This window comes from Rhodamnia argentea, chromosome 6 (genome assembly GCF_020921035.1).
Source record: "Rhodamnia argentea isolate NSW1041297 chromosome 6, ASM2092103v1, whole genome shotgun sequence".
Taxonomy (NCBI): domain Eukaryota; kingdom Viridiplantae; phylum Streptophyta; class Magnoliopsida; order Myrtales; family Myrtaceae; genus Rhodamnia; species Rhodamnia argentea.
Window position 1 is genome coordinate 31,972,103 of NC_063155.1, and position 20,921 is coordinate 31,993,023.

The 20,921-nt window shown below is 40.3% G+C and overlaps 1 protein-coding gene across 1 annotated transcript; it reads right to left on the reverse strand.

The window, feature by feature from the left end:
• Positions 1-11: 11 nt before the first annotated feature.
• LOC115745904 (TLC domain-containing protein 4-B) lies at positions 12-14,874 on the reverse strand. The gene is made up of 8 exons (XM_030681529.2): positions 14,767-14,874; positions 13,410-13,498; positions 13,134-13,272; positions 2,689-2,763; positions 2,043-2,164; positions 1,859-1,934; positions 477-536; positions 12-149 (listed from the first exon to the last, which is right to left on the reverse strand). Exons 1-8 carry the CDS (start codon positions 14,872-14,874, stop codon positions 12-14), a joined length of 807 nt encoding a protein of 268 aa, XP_030537389.1.
• Positions 14,875-20,921: the final 6,047 nt, after the last annotated feature.

Genomic DNA, 20,921 nt, shown 5'->3' on the forward strand with positions numbered 1-20,921 from the left:
CAATGGTCAGATCATTGCCTATGTCTCTTTTTACAAAGAGTTTTCACCAGACCCTTGGCAATCTTCCAAAACCAAAATGCGTTCATAATTGCCAAAACAGGAGGCACCAAAAGCAAACTGTAGAAACCCAAGTCAAAAATCTCTTTCACCTGAAACAGAAGAGGTGAAAAAGATGATACACTATTCTGTATCTTCAATCAAAATTATGGCAGCTCAGCCAGTGGAATCATCAATATAACAGCATAAACATCTAAGAAGACTAGACTCACTTTCCTATTCTCAGGGTCAGTGAGTCTGCTGAGAAGTTCAATTAAACAAGAAAAAAGGGATAGATTTATAGACACAACGAAGCAGAAGAAAACTCAAAGCAAAAAGCAGCCATGGTTTTCTACAGGGACTTCCCCCCTAAGCAACTCCAACTCCGTTATTAAAAATCAAAGAGCTCACTTAAATCCCATTGCTGAGAAATAACTCACCTGGTCAAAATGGAAAAGCATGTGGGTGAAAAAGAAGATGAAGAGAAGAATCCTTGCAACCTGAAGATACCAATGCTTGCATGATCAAAATATATGTGAAAGTGTTTGAACAAAGATGTCATCTCAAGTCAGATGGAAATGTTAGGCGACATCAGATAACCTCAGGTCCTCATTCAAGTGCTAAAGACTTAGATTTTCAGCCCTAATCATAACTTAATGCATTGGTCTCAAAGCTAATGCAGATTGCAACTCAACTGATAACTTAAGTTGAAAATTAATATTTTGGTTAAGTGAAACCCAAGTAAAACTAAAGGCTGAACAGGCTCATCCAACTGGTCTAGTATTTATTTCCACACTAAAAAACATACACATACTAGTATATTCATAATGGAGTAATCCACCTCGACAATCCTCCTTTTGATGAACATCACAGATGATTCATTATATGTGGTGCATCTCTTGCATGCTTTTTAATATGATTACATCAATATCAACAATTTCGAGTGAAGTGGCGGGGAGGAGGGGGGATGAATACATAAGTAGGAAAGCTCAAATATCCAATGTGAACCTTGTATACCCAAACAGAAAAAGCAACTGCTTTTAAAGCTTGTAGTGAAGTCCAGACCAGAAGATATGAACGGTTGATAAACACCCTAAACCCAAACACCCTAAACCCTAATCCTTTCTGCTCAGGGTCTGATTGCCAGGGATAGCAGATGTACAATGATGCCTTTTGGTTCTTCATTTTGTAGGTTGAACTTCTATATAATAAAATATGCAGTACTTCCTCGAGAAGATTAAGATTCGATCCATCAAAATGTTCTGGCAAAGGGGCAAAGAAAACTAACTTTAGATAGAAGTATTTCCTGTTTGAACTTTTGCTGCAATCAAGAATCTGTCGAGTGTATTAAGAGGATATTGGCCATTTGTAGCTTTAAAAATGCAAACTTCAAATTGTTCTTAATTTCTAGTGAATTAGTAGTAACTTGTCCGCCAAAAAGAAGATGCCTGAAAAGACACCAAAAGATGAATCCATGAATCTTTTATTTCATCCTGCTGCAACCAAATAGTTTAAACTTCTGTGCTTAAAAATTCCAAAATGTTACCAAGCAGATTTCTGCTAGACATGTTCAGCTGGTATTCAAACTCAGCTGTATGTTTACTCTAGTCCGTATCATAAAAAAGACCCCACAGTCAACTATATCTAAACTACATTTAAAACTACAAGTATAAAGGCAAACAAAGTGTGAAATAAAAAAGTCCACATTTGCCTGGACTATAGTTATCTGAAATTCGGCCTTTTCCTCCTATTATTCAAATTTAAGCATAGTAGAAAGGCAACAGTAGTAAAGTAAATCAAACTAATAAAAGCCAGACAGTACCAACCAACCCAGGAACAGAAAGATGCCATTGCAAATGTATAGGTCAGAACTCTTCTGACCAGCAATGTCCAAGTACCTGAGTAGATTCCTCATTAAGCCAGTGTTTGTCAACAATACTGATAAAAGAATGGATTGTTTAGTCAAAGAAATAAGGAATAACAATGTAATTTTGGAAGTCACTAACCATCTTAGATTGACAAATGGGGTTGTGCTTTCTGAAAACAAAACCATAAGTATGTATATTTGGCCTTGACCACTTACAAGGGAAAGGAAGATGGAAAACATGGATAATCCATGGTGTAGGACCTGAGAGGAACTATAGCGTCAAAACTTCACATAAAGAAAGACAAACTCCCCAAAGAGCAATAGTTCAACAACACTATTAAAGCAGGTACGACAAGTATAACCACCCAGCTAACCCCAATTCCACAATTTTCCGAAAGCGAAAAAATTTGAGAGGGACAGGCTACACAGAGATGTGGATGGAACTGAACGATCAACACTAATTGTTCTCCTCCTCCAATATTCATATCATGAAGATAACTTTCACTCAAAGGTAGTAATACCCCTGGACTTACAACCCTCAGTTATTTTACAGCAAATCATATGATGGTTAACTTACAATGAGAAATGCTTAACTTTCACCATGTCGTAGCTGCGACAAACACTACTCGACTTAACTTATAAATCTCTCACAACATATACTTAACTTTCCTTAGATATACCAGATTCAGACAACAAACAAGAGTCAAGGCTGATGGAGGAAGTGTTATCTCATGCTAAAATACTGCAAGCTAAAGAATCACAATAATCTGTGTCCGTGTACTTACATATTCCCAACCACCTAAAGCTGGAAAATGCCAAACAATCATTGCCAAGTCTGACAGAAAATAACCTATAGAGACCTGTGAAGTGCCAGAAAAAGAAGAAACATGAGAACATAAAGAACCTTCTATGAGTGTCTTACATTATCGTCTACATGGGTTCGCTTCACATGATCTAAGAGTATGAACTCATGCCATAGATACAGTTTCAAGTTCAGACATGCGCACATTGCAAACAAAAGATCGAGCTGCCTTTTGTGTGCATTTACATAATTACAAATGTGCAATCCAAAGCACAGGGTACACCCAAAAATAATAAAAAACACACAATAATAACATGGGAGGGGCAAAGCAGCAAGAGTAGAGGATCTAAATCATGGTAGGTCACCTCGGCAAGTGTGGAGTGACAGACCTTACTGGATGGGTTGCACTGCCATGGACCTGAAATTTCCCCAGGACAGGCATAGTGCATAGCTGAATCAACATATTTCTGAATTTTTCACTTAATAACTTAGATAGCATATCATTTTTAGCCTAATCAGGTCACTTGGAGCCGGAAGAGAGAGTGTGTCAGCTGCCACTAAAATCTTCTGTTTAAGTTGGACATGATCCTGTAGCAGTGCCAATCTGCTCATTGCCTTGACCCTTTCCTGAGCTAATAAGTCACAACCTCCCTCTTGCCCAAAAAATGGGATGGATGAAAGAGTCAAGTTTCCTTTTGATTTTAAGAGAAGATACCCATTAGTCTACTCTAATCAAATAGCATTTTTTTCATATACTCGTGTATAACATTGGACGTTTAAAAAATTCAGTATTACCCTTTTTTTTTAAATAATACAATATTTTATGTGGTGCTATGATTCATTGATGCATTCCAAATTATGGTGGACATTGTCCGACATCCGAATTTTCCCCACACTAGAAATAATTTAAGGAACTTTTAGAAGAGGCTACTCCGTAACTTTTCGAGAAAGTAATTTCGAAATTTCTCAAAGAAACTATTACTTCACTTATTCAAGAAGTTTTCCTGAAAATTCTATTAGAAAATATAATATGAAAAAATATTTATAAATCAAATAGAATAGGGGAATCAACGCTAAGTCAATTTTCTAAAGGATAAGAATAAAGTCAATGCTAAGTCAATTAAGTCTTTCTAAAGGATAAGAATAATGTCATTTTCAAGCATTAAATGATAGGATAAGAATGATGTCACTTTCATGTAATTAATGATAAGATAAGAATAATGTCATTTTCAAACACTAAGTGATAAGATAAGATCAATGTCGTTTTCAAGAGTAAAGTAAAAAAAAATATAAATGAGTTCACATTAGTTATAAATGAATTCACACAAGTAAAATTAGTAACGTCAAAGAAACTATAAATGAATTCACACTAAGAGGATTGCCAAGTCAAGATAGAACAAAAGTCATTTTCAATAAGTCAATGCCAAGTCAAGGTAGAATAAATGTCATTTTCAATAAGTCAATGCGAAGTCAAAATAGAATAAATGTCATTTTCAATAGGACAATAGTAAGTCAATTGGATAAAGATAAGATCAATGTCATTTTTAAGCATTAAATGTTAGGATGAGATCAATGTCACTTTCAATGGAAAAGTCAAGAAACTATAAATACATTCACATGGGTAGAAAAACTTAACGAGCAAGTTTATTCATGAAACTTGTGGAAGAAATTTGGAAAAGTCAAGATTCATAAATGCATTCACATGGGTAGAAAAACTTAACAAGCAAGTTTATTTATGAAACTTGGGAAGAAGTTGGAAAAAGTCAAGATGTTATAAATGCATTCACATTGGTAGGAAAAACTTAACGAGCAAGTCAACTAATGAAGAAACAAGGGGAAGAAGTTGGAAAACTACTACAACTAGGGGTAAGGTTACTTCATTTCCAACATCTACCAATTCCCTCTTCCTTTTTTCTCCGTCTCTCATGTGTACTCTCCTTTTCCCTCTTCCTTTCTCACGCCCACTCCCCCATCTCTCTCACGCCATCTCTCCGTCACGCCTCCCTCACGTGTTCTTGCTTGATTGGCTACAATCCCATTCATTCCTCGTGTGTTCTCGGGCAGTCCTATGACGAAAAGGTAGGGGAATTACTAGTTTTGAAATAGGGATGCTAGTTTGATGTTTGTTGAAGTAGATGCATGGTTATTCTTTATGAATGAAATGAAATGCATGCCAGAACATGTGTATAAACTTGTTAAAAGAAGAGCGAGAATACAAGCCATTGTCATGTGTATAAGTACTTATTGTATGTGGTATAGGAATATTTTTAGAATGCGCAAATTATTTGATAATCCTAATCAAAGATAATAAACGGATCATGCGTGTGCAAGTGTGTGAATGCCGGTAAAAGACGATGAGTGCCACTATTAGTTAGAAAAGCTACGATGTAGGGGCTCGGGGGTAAACGACGTATTGTAAGTAGCCGTTGTTCGTGACAATGGATTGAGTGCCGTCATCCGCTAAAATTTTTACTTGAGGCAAAGGCGTAGATGTCGTTTATCAAGTGATATGACATGAAAGAGCCGTCGCACACGTGCAGTGACAACGTTGCCTAGTACCGAAAATCCCGTTATAACCTCGGAAAAAGGATGCCCAAAAAGTCAAAAGAAAAGAATGCATATTGCTTTTATTGAATTATGCTTGGTGATATAATTGACGTTGAACAAGTTTATTATGAGAAATGAAAGGTTTGGGAAATTAAAACCCAAAAGTGAAAGAAAAGTTGATGACATTTATTAAGCGTGTTAGAGTATTAGCAAGTTGGGGTATAAGTGTAATTGTACTAGGCTTAATCTTAAGCCTATAAGTACTTCTCTTATTCTCAGAAATAAAATAATCACTCTTTTATCGTTAACATGGTATCAGAGCCCAAAATCAAAACATAAACCCTAGAAGCAACAATACGTAAACCCTAGAAGCAGAACAGCCTCCGGTGACTCAAGATCGGCGTCGCCTAGGCTCCGGCGACCTCGCCAAGAGTCGCCCGAGTCCCGGCGGCCTCCCGGCGACCTCGCCCGTAGTCGCCCGGGTCCCGGCGACCTCACCCGGCGTCCCGGCGACCTCCCGCGACCTCGCCCAGCGTCCCGGCGGCCTCGGGCGACCTCGCCCGGAGTCGCCCAGCGTCCCGGCGACCTCCCGCGACCTCGCCCAGCGTTCCGGCGGCCTCCGGCGACCTCGCCCAGCATCGCCTAGGCTCTGGCGACCTCTCCCAGCGTCGACCAAGGTCGGGCGATTTGATTTCGGGGTCGCACACTACTAGCTAGTGTTGCTGGAAGTCATCTAGGTCGGAAAACCTAGAAATCGGTGTTGTCGAACTTGATTTTTCTTGCCTCGGACCTCTCCATGTGTTGATTCCTCACGAACGATTGTACTTCGGGGAGTTTCGGAGGCTTACTGTTACGTAGATTGAATGAATGGTGTTTGTTGATTTGGTTGAATGATTTGTGGAAGAGATCTGTTGAAGTGAGCTGTGTTTGCTTTTTTTGGCTAAATCTACTGATCCGTGGAAGTGAATCTTTGTGTTAGAAGTGGGAGTGAGTTGAAGTTGATAATGTTTTTGGCTGACTTGATGATTAGTGTGAGTGAAGTTGGAGTGGCTGCTGGGATCGTTGAATATGGTACTGGATTTGACTGAATTTGGAGTTCTACGGTGTCAAAAGTGTGAATATTGTGTCTGAATTTGAAGTAATATTTGTGGATACTCGAAGAAGTAGTATAGTAAGTGGCGTGTTTTACTTGATTGCATACGGGTCAAGTTTCCAGTGATCGGTGATTAATAGTTTGTGAGGATGTCTACTAGTTCATCTAGTTCTCCATCAATTGTTTCGGGGTTGGGCCCCTCTAGTGCTTCTTCGAGTTCAGTATCTTTTGGTCCATATTATAGTATGACAAATTTACACAATACCTTGGTTAAGTTGGACGGTACCAACTACCCTTCTTGGTCGATGGCTCTTTCAACTTTTATTTATTCTAATCGCCGGTCTAGATGGCTTGAAGAAGAACCACCTGCAGATTCGGATAGTCTAGAAGAATGGAAGTACGTAGATGCCACTTTGCGTACACTTTTATGGGGAAGTATGGCTGAATCGGTTCGTCATCTTTTCATGGATTGCACTACAGCACGTGAGGTATGGACAAAGTGTGCTTTATTGTATTCGGACGAGAATAACATGAGTCGGGTTTGTGATATGTGGGAGGCTTTATTTGAAGCCAAAATTGGTGATGCTGGTTTGGCGTAACATTATGCTCATTTTGCATCTTTGTATCGGCGCCTCAAGTCTTATTTTCCACCTGCTACCACAGTTACTCGGATGCAGCAACGAGAAGCGGACATGATAACTGTGCTCTTTCTTCGTAGCCTTGGTCCGGATCACGGTGCTCTTCGTCAACAGATTACCTCTCAAAGCACTCTTCCTTCTATTGAAGAAGTGTATTCTCGAGCTGCTCGTTATACTTCCAGTTCTAAGACTTCACCAATTTCAGACAGTAGTGCTATGGTGGCTCGTGGAGGTCAAGGGACTCGTGGCCGTTTTAGTAGTCGTGGACATTGGAATTCAGATAGTTCTTATCGTGGTCGTGGTCGTGGTTTTCAAGGTCGAGGTGCTGTTCGCGGTGGTGGTATTAATACTTCTAGAGGAGCTCGTGGTGGTGGTAGAGCGAACCGCTTTTGTACTCATTGCCGCCTTTCGGGCACACTATTGATTATTGTTATGATCTCCATCCGTGAGTGCGGGGTCTACATGCTTCTATTGATACCGAACCTTCCTCTGGATTCTCTTCTAAAGAGGGTACGGTACACTTAACTCGTGCAGAATATGATGGGTTGGTCAGAGCACGACAAAGTGAGAGTTGTGTTGTCTCCGGTCCCACTGCTACTTTAGCACAACAGGATGATCCTACCTGTCTCTTATCCAAGACTGCTCCTCCTCGTTCTTGGGTTATTGATTCAGGAGCCACTCATCATATGACCGGCGATTCTCGTCTTTTCACATCCACTTCATCTGTTTCTCCTACATCGGTCACCTTAGCAAGATGGTTCTCATTCTAAAGTAACCGGTACAAGGTTGTGTATCATTGAGTTCTTCTCGTCTCCTTACCCTTTGTTTATCATATTCCACACTTTCCTTATAATCTATTATCGGTTAGTTCTATTACTCGTGATCTTGATTGCGATATTATCTTTTCTTCATCTTCGTGTGTTCTTCGGGATCGGAAGACCGGACGCCGAATAGGTGGTGGGCGTGAGGTTGGTGGATTGTACATCCTAGACCCCGAGATTATTGCTGCTTCTGCTATACAAGTTCAGAATAAAGCTGTGGATGATACTTACCGATTACATTGTCGCCTTGGTCATCCATCAGCAGACGTACTCCGACGTTTTCATTTTGTGTCTAGTTCGGGTCTTCGGTTTAATTGTGAAACGTGTCGGTTGGGTAAACACCATCGTGAGTCTTTCTCTCCTCGTGTTTTAGGTCGTGTTTCACATCCATTCGAGTTAGTTCACTCCGATGTATGGGGCCCTAGTCGAGAGTCTTCATTTGGTCTTCGCTATTTTGTCACTTTTATTGATGATTGTACTCGTACAACTTGGTTATATTTAATAAAAGATCGTATCGTAAGTTTTTCATTCTTTCGCCGGTTCTATAATGAAATCCGTACTCGGTATGATTGTTCTATTAAGTGTTTGCGTATCGACAATGCTCGTGAGTACTTTTCCTCTTCTACCTTCATTCCGTTTCTGAAATCTCATGGCATTTTACATCAGAGTTCTTGTGCTCATACTCCACAACAAAATGGAGTTGCTGAACGTAAGAACCGTCATTTGTTGGATGTTGCTCATTGTCTATTACTTCACACTCATATGCCTAAATCATTCGGAGCTATGCTCTACTTACGACATGTCATCTTATTAATCGTCTTCCGTCCTCCATGTTGAAAGGAGCTATTCCTTATGCTCTTCTTCATCCCGACCGTCCTTTATGGTCCGTTCGCCCTCGTATCTTTGGCTGTATCTGTTTTGTTCATTCTTTGTCTCCTGGATTGGATAAATTATCTCCTCGTGCGAAAAAATGTATATTCGTGGGCTACTCCCGTACTCAAAAGGGATATGTCTCGTTATAATCCTACTCGTCGTCGGGAGTATGTTTCGCGCGATGTGACTTTCTTTGAGGATCAACCATTTTTTGGCGATGCTCATCCTCAAGCACCATTAACCATGGATCTTCCGCCACCGTATGCACCTACTTCTCAACCGGAGCCACCGTCGGTTACTCCTAATGCTGCTCCATTGGATCCGGGCTCATCATCACCGACTCCTCTTCAGGTTTATACACGCGGTCCTCGCTCTATTTGGGGTTGTAACTCTCCACCAGCAAGCGCCCCACCATCACCACCTCCAGTCCAGGCTTCTGATCCTCCTCCACAATCTCCCGCCGGTTCGCCTATTGCTCATCGTACTCGGTCTCGGTATCCTCTTTCTAACTTTGTGTCTTATCATAACTTGAGTCCTCGGATGTCCGCCTTCGTGTCGTCCCTTGCATCTATGCCTGTGCCAAATAGTGTGCGGGAAGCTTTGACCCATCCTGGTTGGACTCGTGCTATGGAAGAGGAGATGGCTGCATTATATCGTAATAACACTTGGGAGCTGGTTTCGTTACCGGATAATAAACAGTTGGTGGGCTGTCGTTGGGTTTTATTTGTCAAACACAATCCAGATGGTTCGGTTGAGCGCTTAAAAGCACGTCTTGTGGCCAAGGGCTATACCCGGACTTATGGTATTGACTATGATGAGACATTTTCTCCAGTAGCTAAAATTCCTTCTATTCGTATCGTTATTTCATTAGTTGCTCGATCACAGTGGACTCTTTATCAGCTTGATGTCAAAAATGCATTCCTTCATGGTGATCTTCACGAGGAAGTATATATGGAGCAACCACCTGGGTTTGTTGCTCGGGGGGAGAAGGTGTGCGGGTTACGAAAAGCTCTCTATGGTCTTAAGCAATCTCCTCGTGCATGGTTTGGTCGTTTCAGCGATGCGGTTGTCTCTTTTGGCATGCATCGGTGCGGTGTGGATCACTCGGTATTTAGTATGTCATCTTTACAAGGATGTGTTATTCTTGTTGTTTATGTTGATGATATCATTGTCACGGGAAGTGATGTTGAAGGTATACAACGACTCAAGCAATTTCTATAGAAAGAGTTTAGCACTAAAGATCTAGGTTGTCTTCGATATTTTCTTGGCATCGAAGTTGCATATGCCAATGGTAGTATTGCCCTCTCCCAACGAAAATATACTCTTGATATTCTTAAGGAGGTCGGTTTACATGATGCTAAACCCGGCGGCACACCTATGGATCCTGGAGTAAGACTTGATAATGAACACGGAGAACTTCTTCGTGATCCAGAGAAGTATCGCCGGTTAGTGGGCAAGTTAAACTATCTTACCATTACTCGTCCGGATATTTCATTTGCTGTTAGCGTGGTAAGTCAATTTATGAGCTCTCCTCGTACTACTCATTGGCAAGCTGCATTACAAATTGTTCGATATTTAAAGGGAGCTCCAGGTCAAGGACTTGTGTTTCATAATCGGGGTCATCTTCATATATCCGATTATTCTAATTCTGAGTCCTTGGAGGTGATAGGATATTCTGATGCAGATTGGGCTGGTTGCCCTATGGATCGCAGATCTACTTCGGGATCTTGCATATTTCTTGGTGGTAATCTTGTGTCATGGAAAAGTAAGAAGCAGTCTGTTATTTCCCGATCAAGTGCAGAGGCCGAGTATCGTGCTATGGCTAATGTTACGGGTGAACTCCAATGGGTTCGTATGTTTTTAGCTGAAATTGGATTGCCTATGATCGGATCATCTACTCTCTGTTGTGATAATCTATCAGCCATTCATATTGCTAGCAATCCAGTGTTTCACGAGCGAACAAAGCATATAGAGGTGGATTGTCATTTTGTTCGAGAAAAGGTGAACAGTGGAGACATACAATTGGTGCATACACGTTCTGAAGAGCAACTAGCGGACATTTTCACAAAGCCTCTTCGATGTGGAAGAGTTTCATATATTTGTCATAAGTTAGGTCTTTTTGATATGTACGCTCCAACTTGAGGGGGAGTGTTAGAGTATTAGCAAGTTGGGGTATAAGTGTAATTGTACTAGGCTTAATCTTAAGCCTATAAGTACTTCTCTTATTCTCAGAAATAAAATAATCACTCTTTTATCGTTAACAAACTGTATGATTGATACTATGACTAATGTCGTGCTTGATGAATTTGAGTAATGGATCACAGCATAGTTTTGTGGTTTACGACATTAGGTGTTATAACTTCTACTCTATATTGGAATTAGTGCTTTTTCCTACTAGATCGTGTTCATCTCTTATTTTTCGGAGAATTGAGATGGCCTCTCCGCATCCCCGTTGTTTGGATTGCCGACTTACATGGAATATTCCCAACGGGAAGTCGTGAATGTAGAAATTGGTGTCGAAAAGCAGGTGGAAAAATGCTCATGGGCCCCCCACACAATTTCGATGGACCGTTAGGTTTCCAAGGCGAAGTGACACCTTAGAAGAGTATCTGAGTTAGAATGAGGAAGAGTTCCTAACAGTTTAGTAAAAGTATGGAGGGGCAAAGTAGTCATAGTCGAGAGTAACCTCCTCAATTTTGATTGTACATAGTAAGAGATGTTAGTATATATTGTAAAATATACTTGAGGTAAATGTGTAAAACTAAGTATGTTTATAAATATATTGGAAGTTGCTATGTTTGTTAAAATAGGTTGGCTACTAGAGAATAAAGGTTGGCAGTAAATAATAAATAAATTAAACAGAGGTAAAATAACGGGATATAAGTCTTGAGTCGTCACACATTGATTTGAGTAAATAGTGTTAAGCCTGTAAAGGGTTATTAAAAAGATTCATATGAGCACTCGGTGGACTTCTCTTTTACCTATCCAAAGAACAAAAAAAAAAAAAAAAAAAGGAACTCTGTGATTTTTTATTATTAATGTATGAAAAAGAAGAAAAAGGAAGCCAATAATGGCAATCATAAGTCATTGAAATGGGTGAAAGAAGATTTTAAAATCCCGTGGATTTGACACCATCGGTCAAACCATTCTTGTTCCAGCTTTCTGAAGTGAGCTCCTTTTCAATCATCAGTTTGTATTCAACGTCAGATAGAATTTCTCCCAATGTCAGCAATGCTGATTTCCACACCAACGCCCTCATTTGTAATGGAGCGGCATTAGAAATTGTTGGAAGTATTTCTACCAGAATGGAGTTTGCATGTACTCGCATGCAAATTCATTCTGTTGCAGTCTGTCATGCACAAAGATGTATACTATGACACACTAATATCTTTTGAGGGAAGTTGAAAAATAGGAGCAAATCAAATAATTACCTATCTCTTCCTTTCCAATATCAGCTATCAATAAGTTCCTCGAGCAATAAATCTATAGATAGATCCTGCATTTGGCCGAACTAACTGAGGTAGCCTCAAAATGTCTTCTAATGCATATGGACAAGGAGATACTTCATAGCTATCAGACTGGGAGGAGGGATCAATCAACCCATTGCCACCTTGTCTCATTAATCAGTTACATTAATTGACCAAAAGCATTGGGGTCTATTCAAGGTGAATAAAAAGTTCACTCGCTAAATAGACTTCTTCAAAATGGTAAAGCAGCCTTTTCTAAAACTTATACCAGACTTATGCGCTGCTTCATCAATGATATCACCCCAAAGCATTTTGCAAGCTTTATTAACCAAAACTAGTTCGATTTAGTGATCACCATTAAGTAGCAGTATACTCCAATAGCACTTAAGTGCATTCTATTTCTAACATATCCACAATTTATGTATGAGAAAGATATTGTTACTAAAAAAGATTGTTACAATGGTAGAATATTACTCAAGCAAGAATAATAACATTCAGCACGGATTGCATATAATTCCTCCAAGTAACTAAGCAAAAAAATTGCATCCTTCGTTTAGTTCGGGCAAGGCAAGTCAAAGAAATATGTCAAGAATTAAAATCCAGCAAGGGAAATCCCATGAAAAAACACAGAAGTAAATTTACAAACAAAAACCCCAAGATTGTCATGCTTTTACTGTTTGTCTACGGACTATTTATGTACATACCTACTACCATATATGTATCCATTTGAGAGCACATGAAAGAGATGATAAGAAATGATTTGGAGCATTTGGGATCTTTCAGAAGACTTGAACAAAATAGAGTGCAATGTCATAGAGGAATTGGCATAGCCAACCCCACCAAGTGGGATAAGGCTTAGATCTTGTTATATTTATGCAAAGTCAAATGTTGAAGGTTAATCAAAATAAAAGCATGTACCAGTTGGAAAGTTTTATCAAAACAAGCTATCAGATATTTCAATCAAAGGAACCTTATAGTTTTTCATTTACCCCCAGTATTGTCTCTGATATGGTTGATGTCCTATTGATGACTAATTCGTCATTAGAATCTTCTTTGAAGAGATCTGAAAACAGCAGGAGATATAGAGAAGCAGACGATGCAATAATTGCATGGAATGTCGAGAACCCCCTGGACAAAAAACATTTTAGAAAAGGTATTTCAACTCATCTCTTGCATTGTTTCTAAAGGATGTAACCAGTGGAATGTTGGACTTGGTTGAGAATTTCGCAAAAGCACTTAGAATGGAGTAACGATGAGGAATTTACCGGTTCTTCCATTCTAGTTTGTCCATGTTGCTCAGTTTTGTGTACCCATTGAAGCATAAAAGACTAATGAGACCAGTTATTTTATACACCTTCAAGAGAAAAGACAGTAGTTAAGCAACATAATCAGATACGAAAAAGAATGAATGCACCTTTCATCCAAATGAAATGTTGCAAGTAGAAGGAACGAACTGTTTACTCTCTCCTCATGGTTTTCACACAAACGAGAATTGACTAAAAATTTTCCCTTCTCATAAGCACAGTCACGGTGAGATTAACACGGCGTAAATTAAATGGTCCAATACTTGAAAGCAGCTATGCTGCTCCCAAATTCAGAGTAGGTTGAATAAAATGGGACACAACTGCTAAGAATAAAACTTAGAAATGGATCTGATCAATAGTAATTCATTTTTGCCCTTTAAGAGGCTTCGTTCGACCACTGTTCATACTTACTAGATATCTTTTTCATTTCTTGTAAGTCTTGTAATCAAATCGAATCACGAGTTTTGGTAATATACATCAAATACATACACATCAAAGTAAAATACTGCAAAGAAAGATAATTCTACTGATGTCACGCAGGTACATAATCCAATAAAAGTGACACTCTCTAACAGCACAGTTAATCAGTTCTGCAAAATCATTGCCCCACGTTGTGTTTCCCAAGCAAGAGCCATGAAAAGACACAAGCAAAATCTTAATTTTCCAATTAAATTATCATTATGCTATAGATGTAAAAGCTAGTTTGGATTGTCACGAAACACAATACTGCAAATAATTAAAAAAAATGCATCCGCAGTTCTGTAAAAATATCACCAAGGAATAGGTAGAATTAATTGGTCCACTTAATTTAGTAAATTTAGTAGTGCATCATCAGATATGCTCTATGGTTCGGTTGCTCAAAGATTCACATGATAGATCTACATTGTGGGGAGCATTGACTGGACCAACTTACAAGGTTCCTATTGAGAACCAATAGAGCAAAAGAACAAGAGGACCCCAAAGAGCAAGCATAGGCATAAGTTCAGCATGACTCAAGCTCAAAATCTTCTCAAATCGTGGATATGGCCAGAGCAAGAAGTTGGAATTCATTGTACTCGACATGGTATTGCAATGTGAGCGCGAAGTCATACAAATCCAACCAAAAGTACGAGGACTAACTCTCACATAGGGGGGAAAACTAGAGGAATACATACAAGATCGCTAAAAGGTGTGAAAAAAAAAATCCAAAAAAGAACTTGGCAGGGCGAATATCAAATTTTGGGGACGGCAAATTCAAACCGAGAGAAATCAAAATAATGAAATTTGTTTGGTGTGTGGAATACAGAGCATGTCAGCATTCAATTAAAAAGCAACTTACAGCGCAGCACATGATAATTCCTGAGAAGACCGCAGCCACCCACAGAAACTCTTTCCTCGGTACATAGCCAATAATGGATATTGAACGAGGAGAAAATAATGCATCCATATTGCTCCGTCGACGTATTTCCGGCAGAAATGAGCGTACAGAACTAAACCAAACAAACATAGTCAAAAAGGAAAGGAAATGGTAGCGGTTGACATAAGCCAACATTAAGAATGAGTTCATTATCCATCTCTTTCTCCCGGTATAAGTAAAATTTAGAGAGAAATATATTCACTTCTAGCCTGAGTTATGCGAGGCAGGGGAATGTCCAGTGGTTCTACTTCAATACATATTTGAATTCGATACATCGGCATGGCAACCACAAAGAATTCGCGGGTGCTATAAAATAGAAGTTCAGTCATTTATTTCCCCCTACTTTAAGCCGGGTGTTTACAGAGTTGTTACTCGCCCTCTACCCCCGAGCCCCCCAGCAACCTGATAAGGGAAACCCCGACATATATAGTAGTGACAGTGAAAACCCTTGGGCTTGAATTGGGAAAGCCAATTCATTCCGACGAGAGACAGAAAAACGATTGCAAACCCACTTTCCAACAAGGAAAGAGCTTTCTTAACAAGAAAAAGGAAGGTAAAATTTCTTATTGGAATCAGTAATGAAGAAAATTGTAGGACGAGAGGAAATTAGGAGATGATAGCCCCTTACTTTTATGCACTCTTGATCCCACAACCAAAAGACGTTGCGCTTTAATCAACCATTCGACGCTCTGGTTCGCTGCTTCTCTCTCAGCACAAGGAAGTCGTCGAAATCGACGAGCTAGCTCTGTCAATATGCATATAGACAGGGTATCGTCCAAGGAAGATGAGATGAGTGGTCAAGCTGGTCGTCTCATGCGCTTTCCTGTCCGTCGGCCTTTTTCGACACCGAGCGAGCCTTTCTTTTCTTTCTGCAATTATTTTGAAGGGCGAGCGATTTCCATGCTAAATAATACTGATACGATATATCATATATTATTTTTTAAAATTAAAAAATTCTGACACTTTAAAGACATATTATATATTAAATATATATTTTTATATATACGTTATAAATTATTATTTTTATGAATTTTCAATCAAATTAATTTGATACAAAAGGAGCTTATGGAGTTGACTTGTGGTTAAACGGATAGAGGGGATGGATTGACGCTAAAATGACAGCAACACGGTCGCAAATTAGATGCTTTGAATTAACTGCATTTCATGCACCACATTCATTTAACTTTGATTTTATCTTGTTATCTTGCTTTGCCTGAGAAGACTAAATTTTCCTTTTCACGAACATGCGTTCACACCAGCCCAAATGACAAATTAGTAAGTTGGCCAACCGTCTCTCCAACCTTTCTTCCTCGAGACAATCCTCCGCGAGTTCAAAAGCTTCCTCTGCTTCAATCCCTAAAACCCATTCGTTCACGGAGTTACAAAGATGAGGAGTTGTGTACGAAATTTACTACAATAGGTCTAAGATCCGGAGCGGTATGTATCTTTTTAGGGCACCACCCTTTTGAAATTCTCCATTGTCCCGACCCTCTTCGAGCAATCCGTCGAGCGGAACATTTTGAAGAGAAAAAAACTCTCCTTTCATTCAATGATTTTTTTTTTTCGTACATTTTCAATACTCAATCTTATCATATATATATAAGACATTTGATAACCCTAATTAGGAGATATATAATAGGAATGATTTTATACTAGGAAGTATACTATACAATAAAACTTCCTAACAAATAGGCTAAAAGAGCTCACGACCACACTCCCCCTCAAGTGGGTCCAAAGATGTCTTTGATACCCAACTTGATAAGTGAGCAATGAAATTCTCTACTTAACGCAGCCATTGTCAATATATTAGCTAATTGGTCTTGGGACTTGACAAATGGTAATTGGATTACTTTTGAATCCAAATTCTCTTTGAAGAAATGTCTGTCAACCTCCACATGTTTGGTTCTATCATGCCGAACTGGATTATGAGCAATGTTTATGGCTGCTTTATTATCACAGAACAATTTGATTTTCAAACCTGGTGGATACCTAAGCTCGGTTAGCTGCTTCCGAAGCCATAGAAGTTCGCATAACTCATTTGCTACACCTCCGAATTCAGCTTCTACACTAGATCGAGCTACAACTTTTTGTTTCTTACTTCTCCATGTAACAAGGTTGCCTCCCACAAATGTAAGATACCCCGATGTTGACCTCCCGTCTGTCACACTTCCAGCCCAATCTGCATCTGTGTAACCCTCTACTTCAAGGTGGTCATTCTTTGCAAATAGCAACCCTTTTCCTAAGGTCGACTTCAAGTATTGATCGATGCGCAACACATCACTCATATGACCCTTACTAGGTGTATGCATGAACCGAATCACCACATTTATTGCATGAGCAATATCGGGACGTGTATGTGATAAGTAAATCAATCGGCCTACTAACCTTTGGTATTTCTCTTTATTAGTAGGCGTCTGATCGGGGTACTCTCCAAGTTTATAGTTTTGTACCATAGGAGTGTTTGCGGGCTTACAATCAAGCATGCCAACTTCGGTCAAAAGATCAAGAACATACTTCCGTTGAGACAAGTAAATCCCTTCCTTCGACCTAGCAACCTCGATTCCGAGGAAATATTTCAAACCACCCAAGTTCTTCATCTCAAACTCCCTAGATAATAATTCCTACGGTCTCATAATCTCCGCACTATCATTGCCTGTAATAATCATATCGTCTACATATATGATAAGAGTCGTTATTCTTCCTTGAGCACCTTTTAAGAACAAAGTATGATCCGAATTACTTTGGGAGTATCTATACCTTTTCATAGATGAGCTAAAGTGACCGAACCATGCACAAGGGGACTGCTTCAACCTATACAATGATCTTTCCGACTTACAAACCATGTTCGAGCGATCTGCGCATCCGTATCCAGGTGGAAGCTCCATATAGATCTCATCTTCTAAATCTCCATGAAGAAATGCATTCTTCACATCAAATTGATGCAAAGGCCACTCCAAGTTTGTAGTCGGAGATAACAACACTCTTATAGTGTCTAACTTCGCAATTGGAGAGAATGTTTCCTAAAAATCCACCCCATAAGTCTGTGTATACCCTTTAGCTACCAGTCGCGCCTTATACCTCTCAATAGTGCCGTCTGCCTTATGTTTGATTGTAAACATCCACCTACATCCAACCGGCTTTTTATCCTTTGGTAGTTCCACAAGTTTCCAAGTTTGATTTTTCTCCAATGCCTCCATCTTTGCCTCCATCGCTTGAAGCCATTTCGGATCCTTCATGGCTTCTTCAACCCTGTTTGGAACTTGAACCGAGGAAACCGTGGACACGAAGACTTGTAGTGGTATGGACAGCCTCTTAAACGACACATACTGCGCAATAGGGTATCGAAACCGACGGTCCTCTACATCCGGAGAATATCAATTCGGTGGTTTACCCCTATTATACCTATCGGGTAGCTTATAACCGAGAAGCATATTAGTATCTTCAAAAGAATCAAGTACAGTAGAAGTACTTACCTCGGGTACATTCTCAATAGCTTGGAGTGGTACCGAAGAGGGCGAAGACGAGAGAGGCTGTTGCATTTGTGAATCGGTTGACACCTGTTCAGATTCATGCGATAATTGAGTCTTGTCGCACGGCTGTATGATCCGAAGCGCGTGGTCGTGCGGTCGTAGCTCGGTTGCCACTCGTTCCGTGCCGCCCGGCCAGGTGCTTATCTCATTGCCGTGAGGTAGTAGTTCAAAATCTTCAGCCTCGGAATCATGCGGCTGTGCGGACCCATCCGTCACTCCTACAGTCCCAACCTCCCACCAATGTCCGGTTCTACATCTAGTCTCCCCCTGAACATGACATTGGAGGGGAAGGAAAAAAGGACTCCGTCTCGATAAATGTTACATCCATAGTGACATACGTGCGCTTCCCGACAAGATCATAGCAGCGATACCCTTTTCGAGAAGGGCCATAGCCAAGAAATACACATTTGATTGCATAAGGGTCAAGTTTGGTCCATTGATTTTTGTGAAGATGGACATAAGAGATACCCCCAAACACCTTAGGAGGCAATGTAAGAATCGAAGGAAGAGACACATGGGCAGCAAGCGATTGCATTGGCGTGCGATAGCTCGGAATGCGGGAAGGCATGCTATTCAACAAATAAGCAGCTATGACTACGGCGGAATCCCAAAAACGATGGGGAACATGGCCACCCTTCAACAGTGCTTGAGTGGTTTCAAGAAGATGGCGATTCTTGCGCTCGGCAACACCGTTCTGCCGAGGAGTCTGAGGGCAAGAAGTTTCATGTATCAAACCATGTTCTTGAAAATAAGCTGCAAGAGGTTTACTTAAGTATTCGCCACCATTAAAGACCGGAGAACTTGAAGTTTGGCCCCAAAGTGAGTCTGAATCATACGGTGGAAAATCTGAAAGATAGCTTCAGCCTCATTCTTATGTTTCATCAAATATAGCCAAGTCATACGTATGCAATCGTCAACAAAGATGATAAACCATCAAAACCCGGATACAATAGTAATAGGAGACGCACCTCATACATCGGAATGAAACTAGAGTTTGATAGACCATGAAATAACTTGGGAAATAAATGTCGTAAATACCTAAAGGATGGGTGATCTAAACGACGATGCCATAACCAAAGTTCCTTCTCTTGAGCTAACTGTTCACGAGAATGATAGGTCTGCCCGTAAGTAATTTCATCCACGAAATACAGCCCCTCCCTCTTAGTATCACACCTAATAATCTCGTTTGTGAGAATGTCTTGAAACAGGCAAAAATCAAGGTACATAAGCACAACATAGTTTAACTTGCTAGTAAGATGTCCAAGCGATAAGAGATGATTAGACAATGTAGGAACAAGTAAGGTATGAGATAGAGAGAGAGAAGGCGTGACGGACACATGCCTAGCAGCCATCATAGGAAAGCTATGCCCATTGGCATTGTAAATATGGTCTCGACGTAGTGTAGTAGATGTAAGAAGGTCACCAGATTCCGGAGTCATGTGATCGGTGGTGCCGGAATCAATTATCCACCCATGATGATCATCACCATGTCCATTAGCAAAGACAAACCCATAATTACCTTTAGGAGATTTGGCATTAGCAGATTCAAGCTTCATGGGAATTAATGACAAGCCGCCAATCACTAAGGAGGCTTGTCCTCCATTTCGCCCCTTCTGTGAGCCTTATTTCTTTTTCTTGGTCCGAAAGTCATCCCACAAGTCCGGATAACCATGCGGTTTAAAACAAGATGCTGTTGTATGCTTAGGATTCCCACCATGAGAGCACCCCTCGGATTAAATTGGCATACCAGGTCTAGAGCGAGCTCTCGGGGCGAAGGCACTAAACTGGAGGTGCGGATCATCCTTGTCCCATTGTGACACCATGGCAGAACCGGAGGTGACCTCGATGGGAGTGGAGAGCATGACAGATTGGCGCATATCCTCTCGCCCGACCTGGGCATAAGCTTGCTCAATAGTGGGGAATGGATCCATCTTCGGAACATCAGCACGAACATTATCCAGGTGGTCATCGAGACCATCCAAAAAAGTATAAACTCGATCTTCATTGACAATGGCATTGTACTTTAGAATATTGATCGAGAATTGCATAGGATTAGGACGTCGGAAATCAATCTCACGCCAGAGCCCTTGAAGATCATTGTAATATTTCTTGATGGGTCCACCACCTTACTTCAATTGAGAAATCTGCCTCTTAAGATCATAAATTTGGGAGGTGTCGGATCCATCAAAAAAGGTCATTGCCACAGAATCCCATATGGCTTTGGCATCAAGGCTGGATCTATAGAATTGATAAGCCAACCTTTTACCATAGAATCATCGGTCTTCGATCGTCGAAAAAATGGATCGGTAGGAGGGAGCTCGGGAGAACCACCATTCAAATAGACCAATTTGTCTTTGCCCGAGACATACATCTCAACAACTTGGGACCATACGCCATAATTTTTTCCATCAAGCTTGACAGCAATCGGTGTAGTAGGAGGTTCAAAGCGTGGTGGTGCGACTTGCTGGGTCAAGAGCCGCTTCATCGCAGCGATCGGGTCTGCCGGAATGGCAGTAGAGAGGCACTAGCATTCGCTTGGTCGGTTGG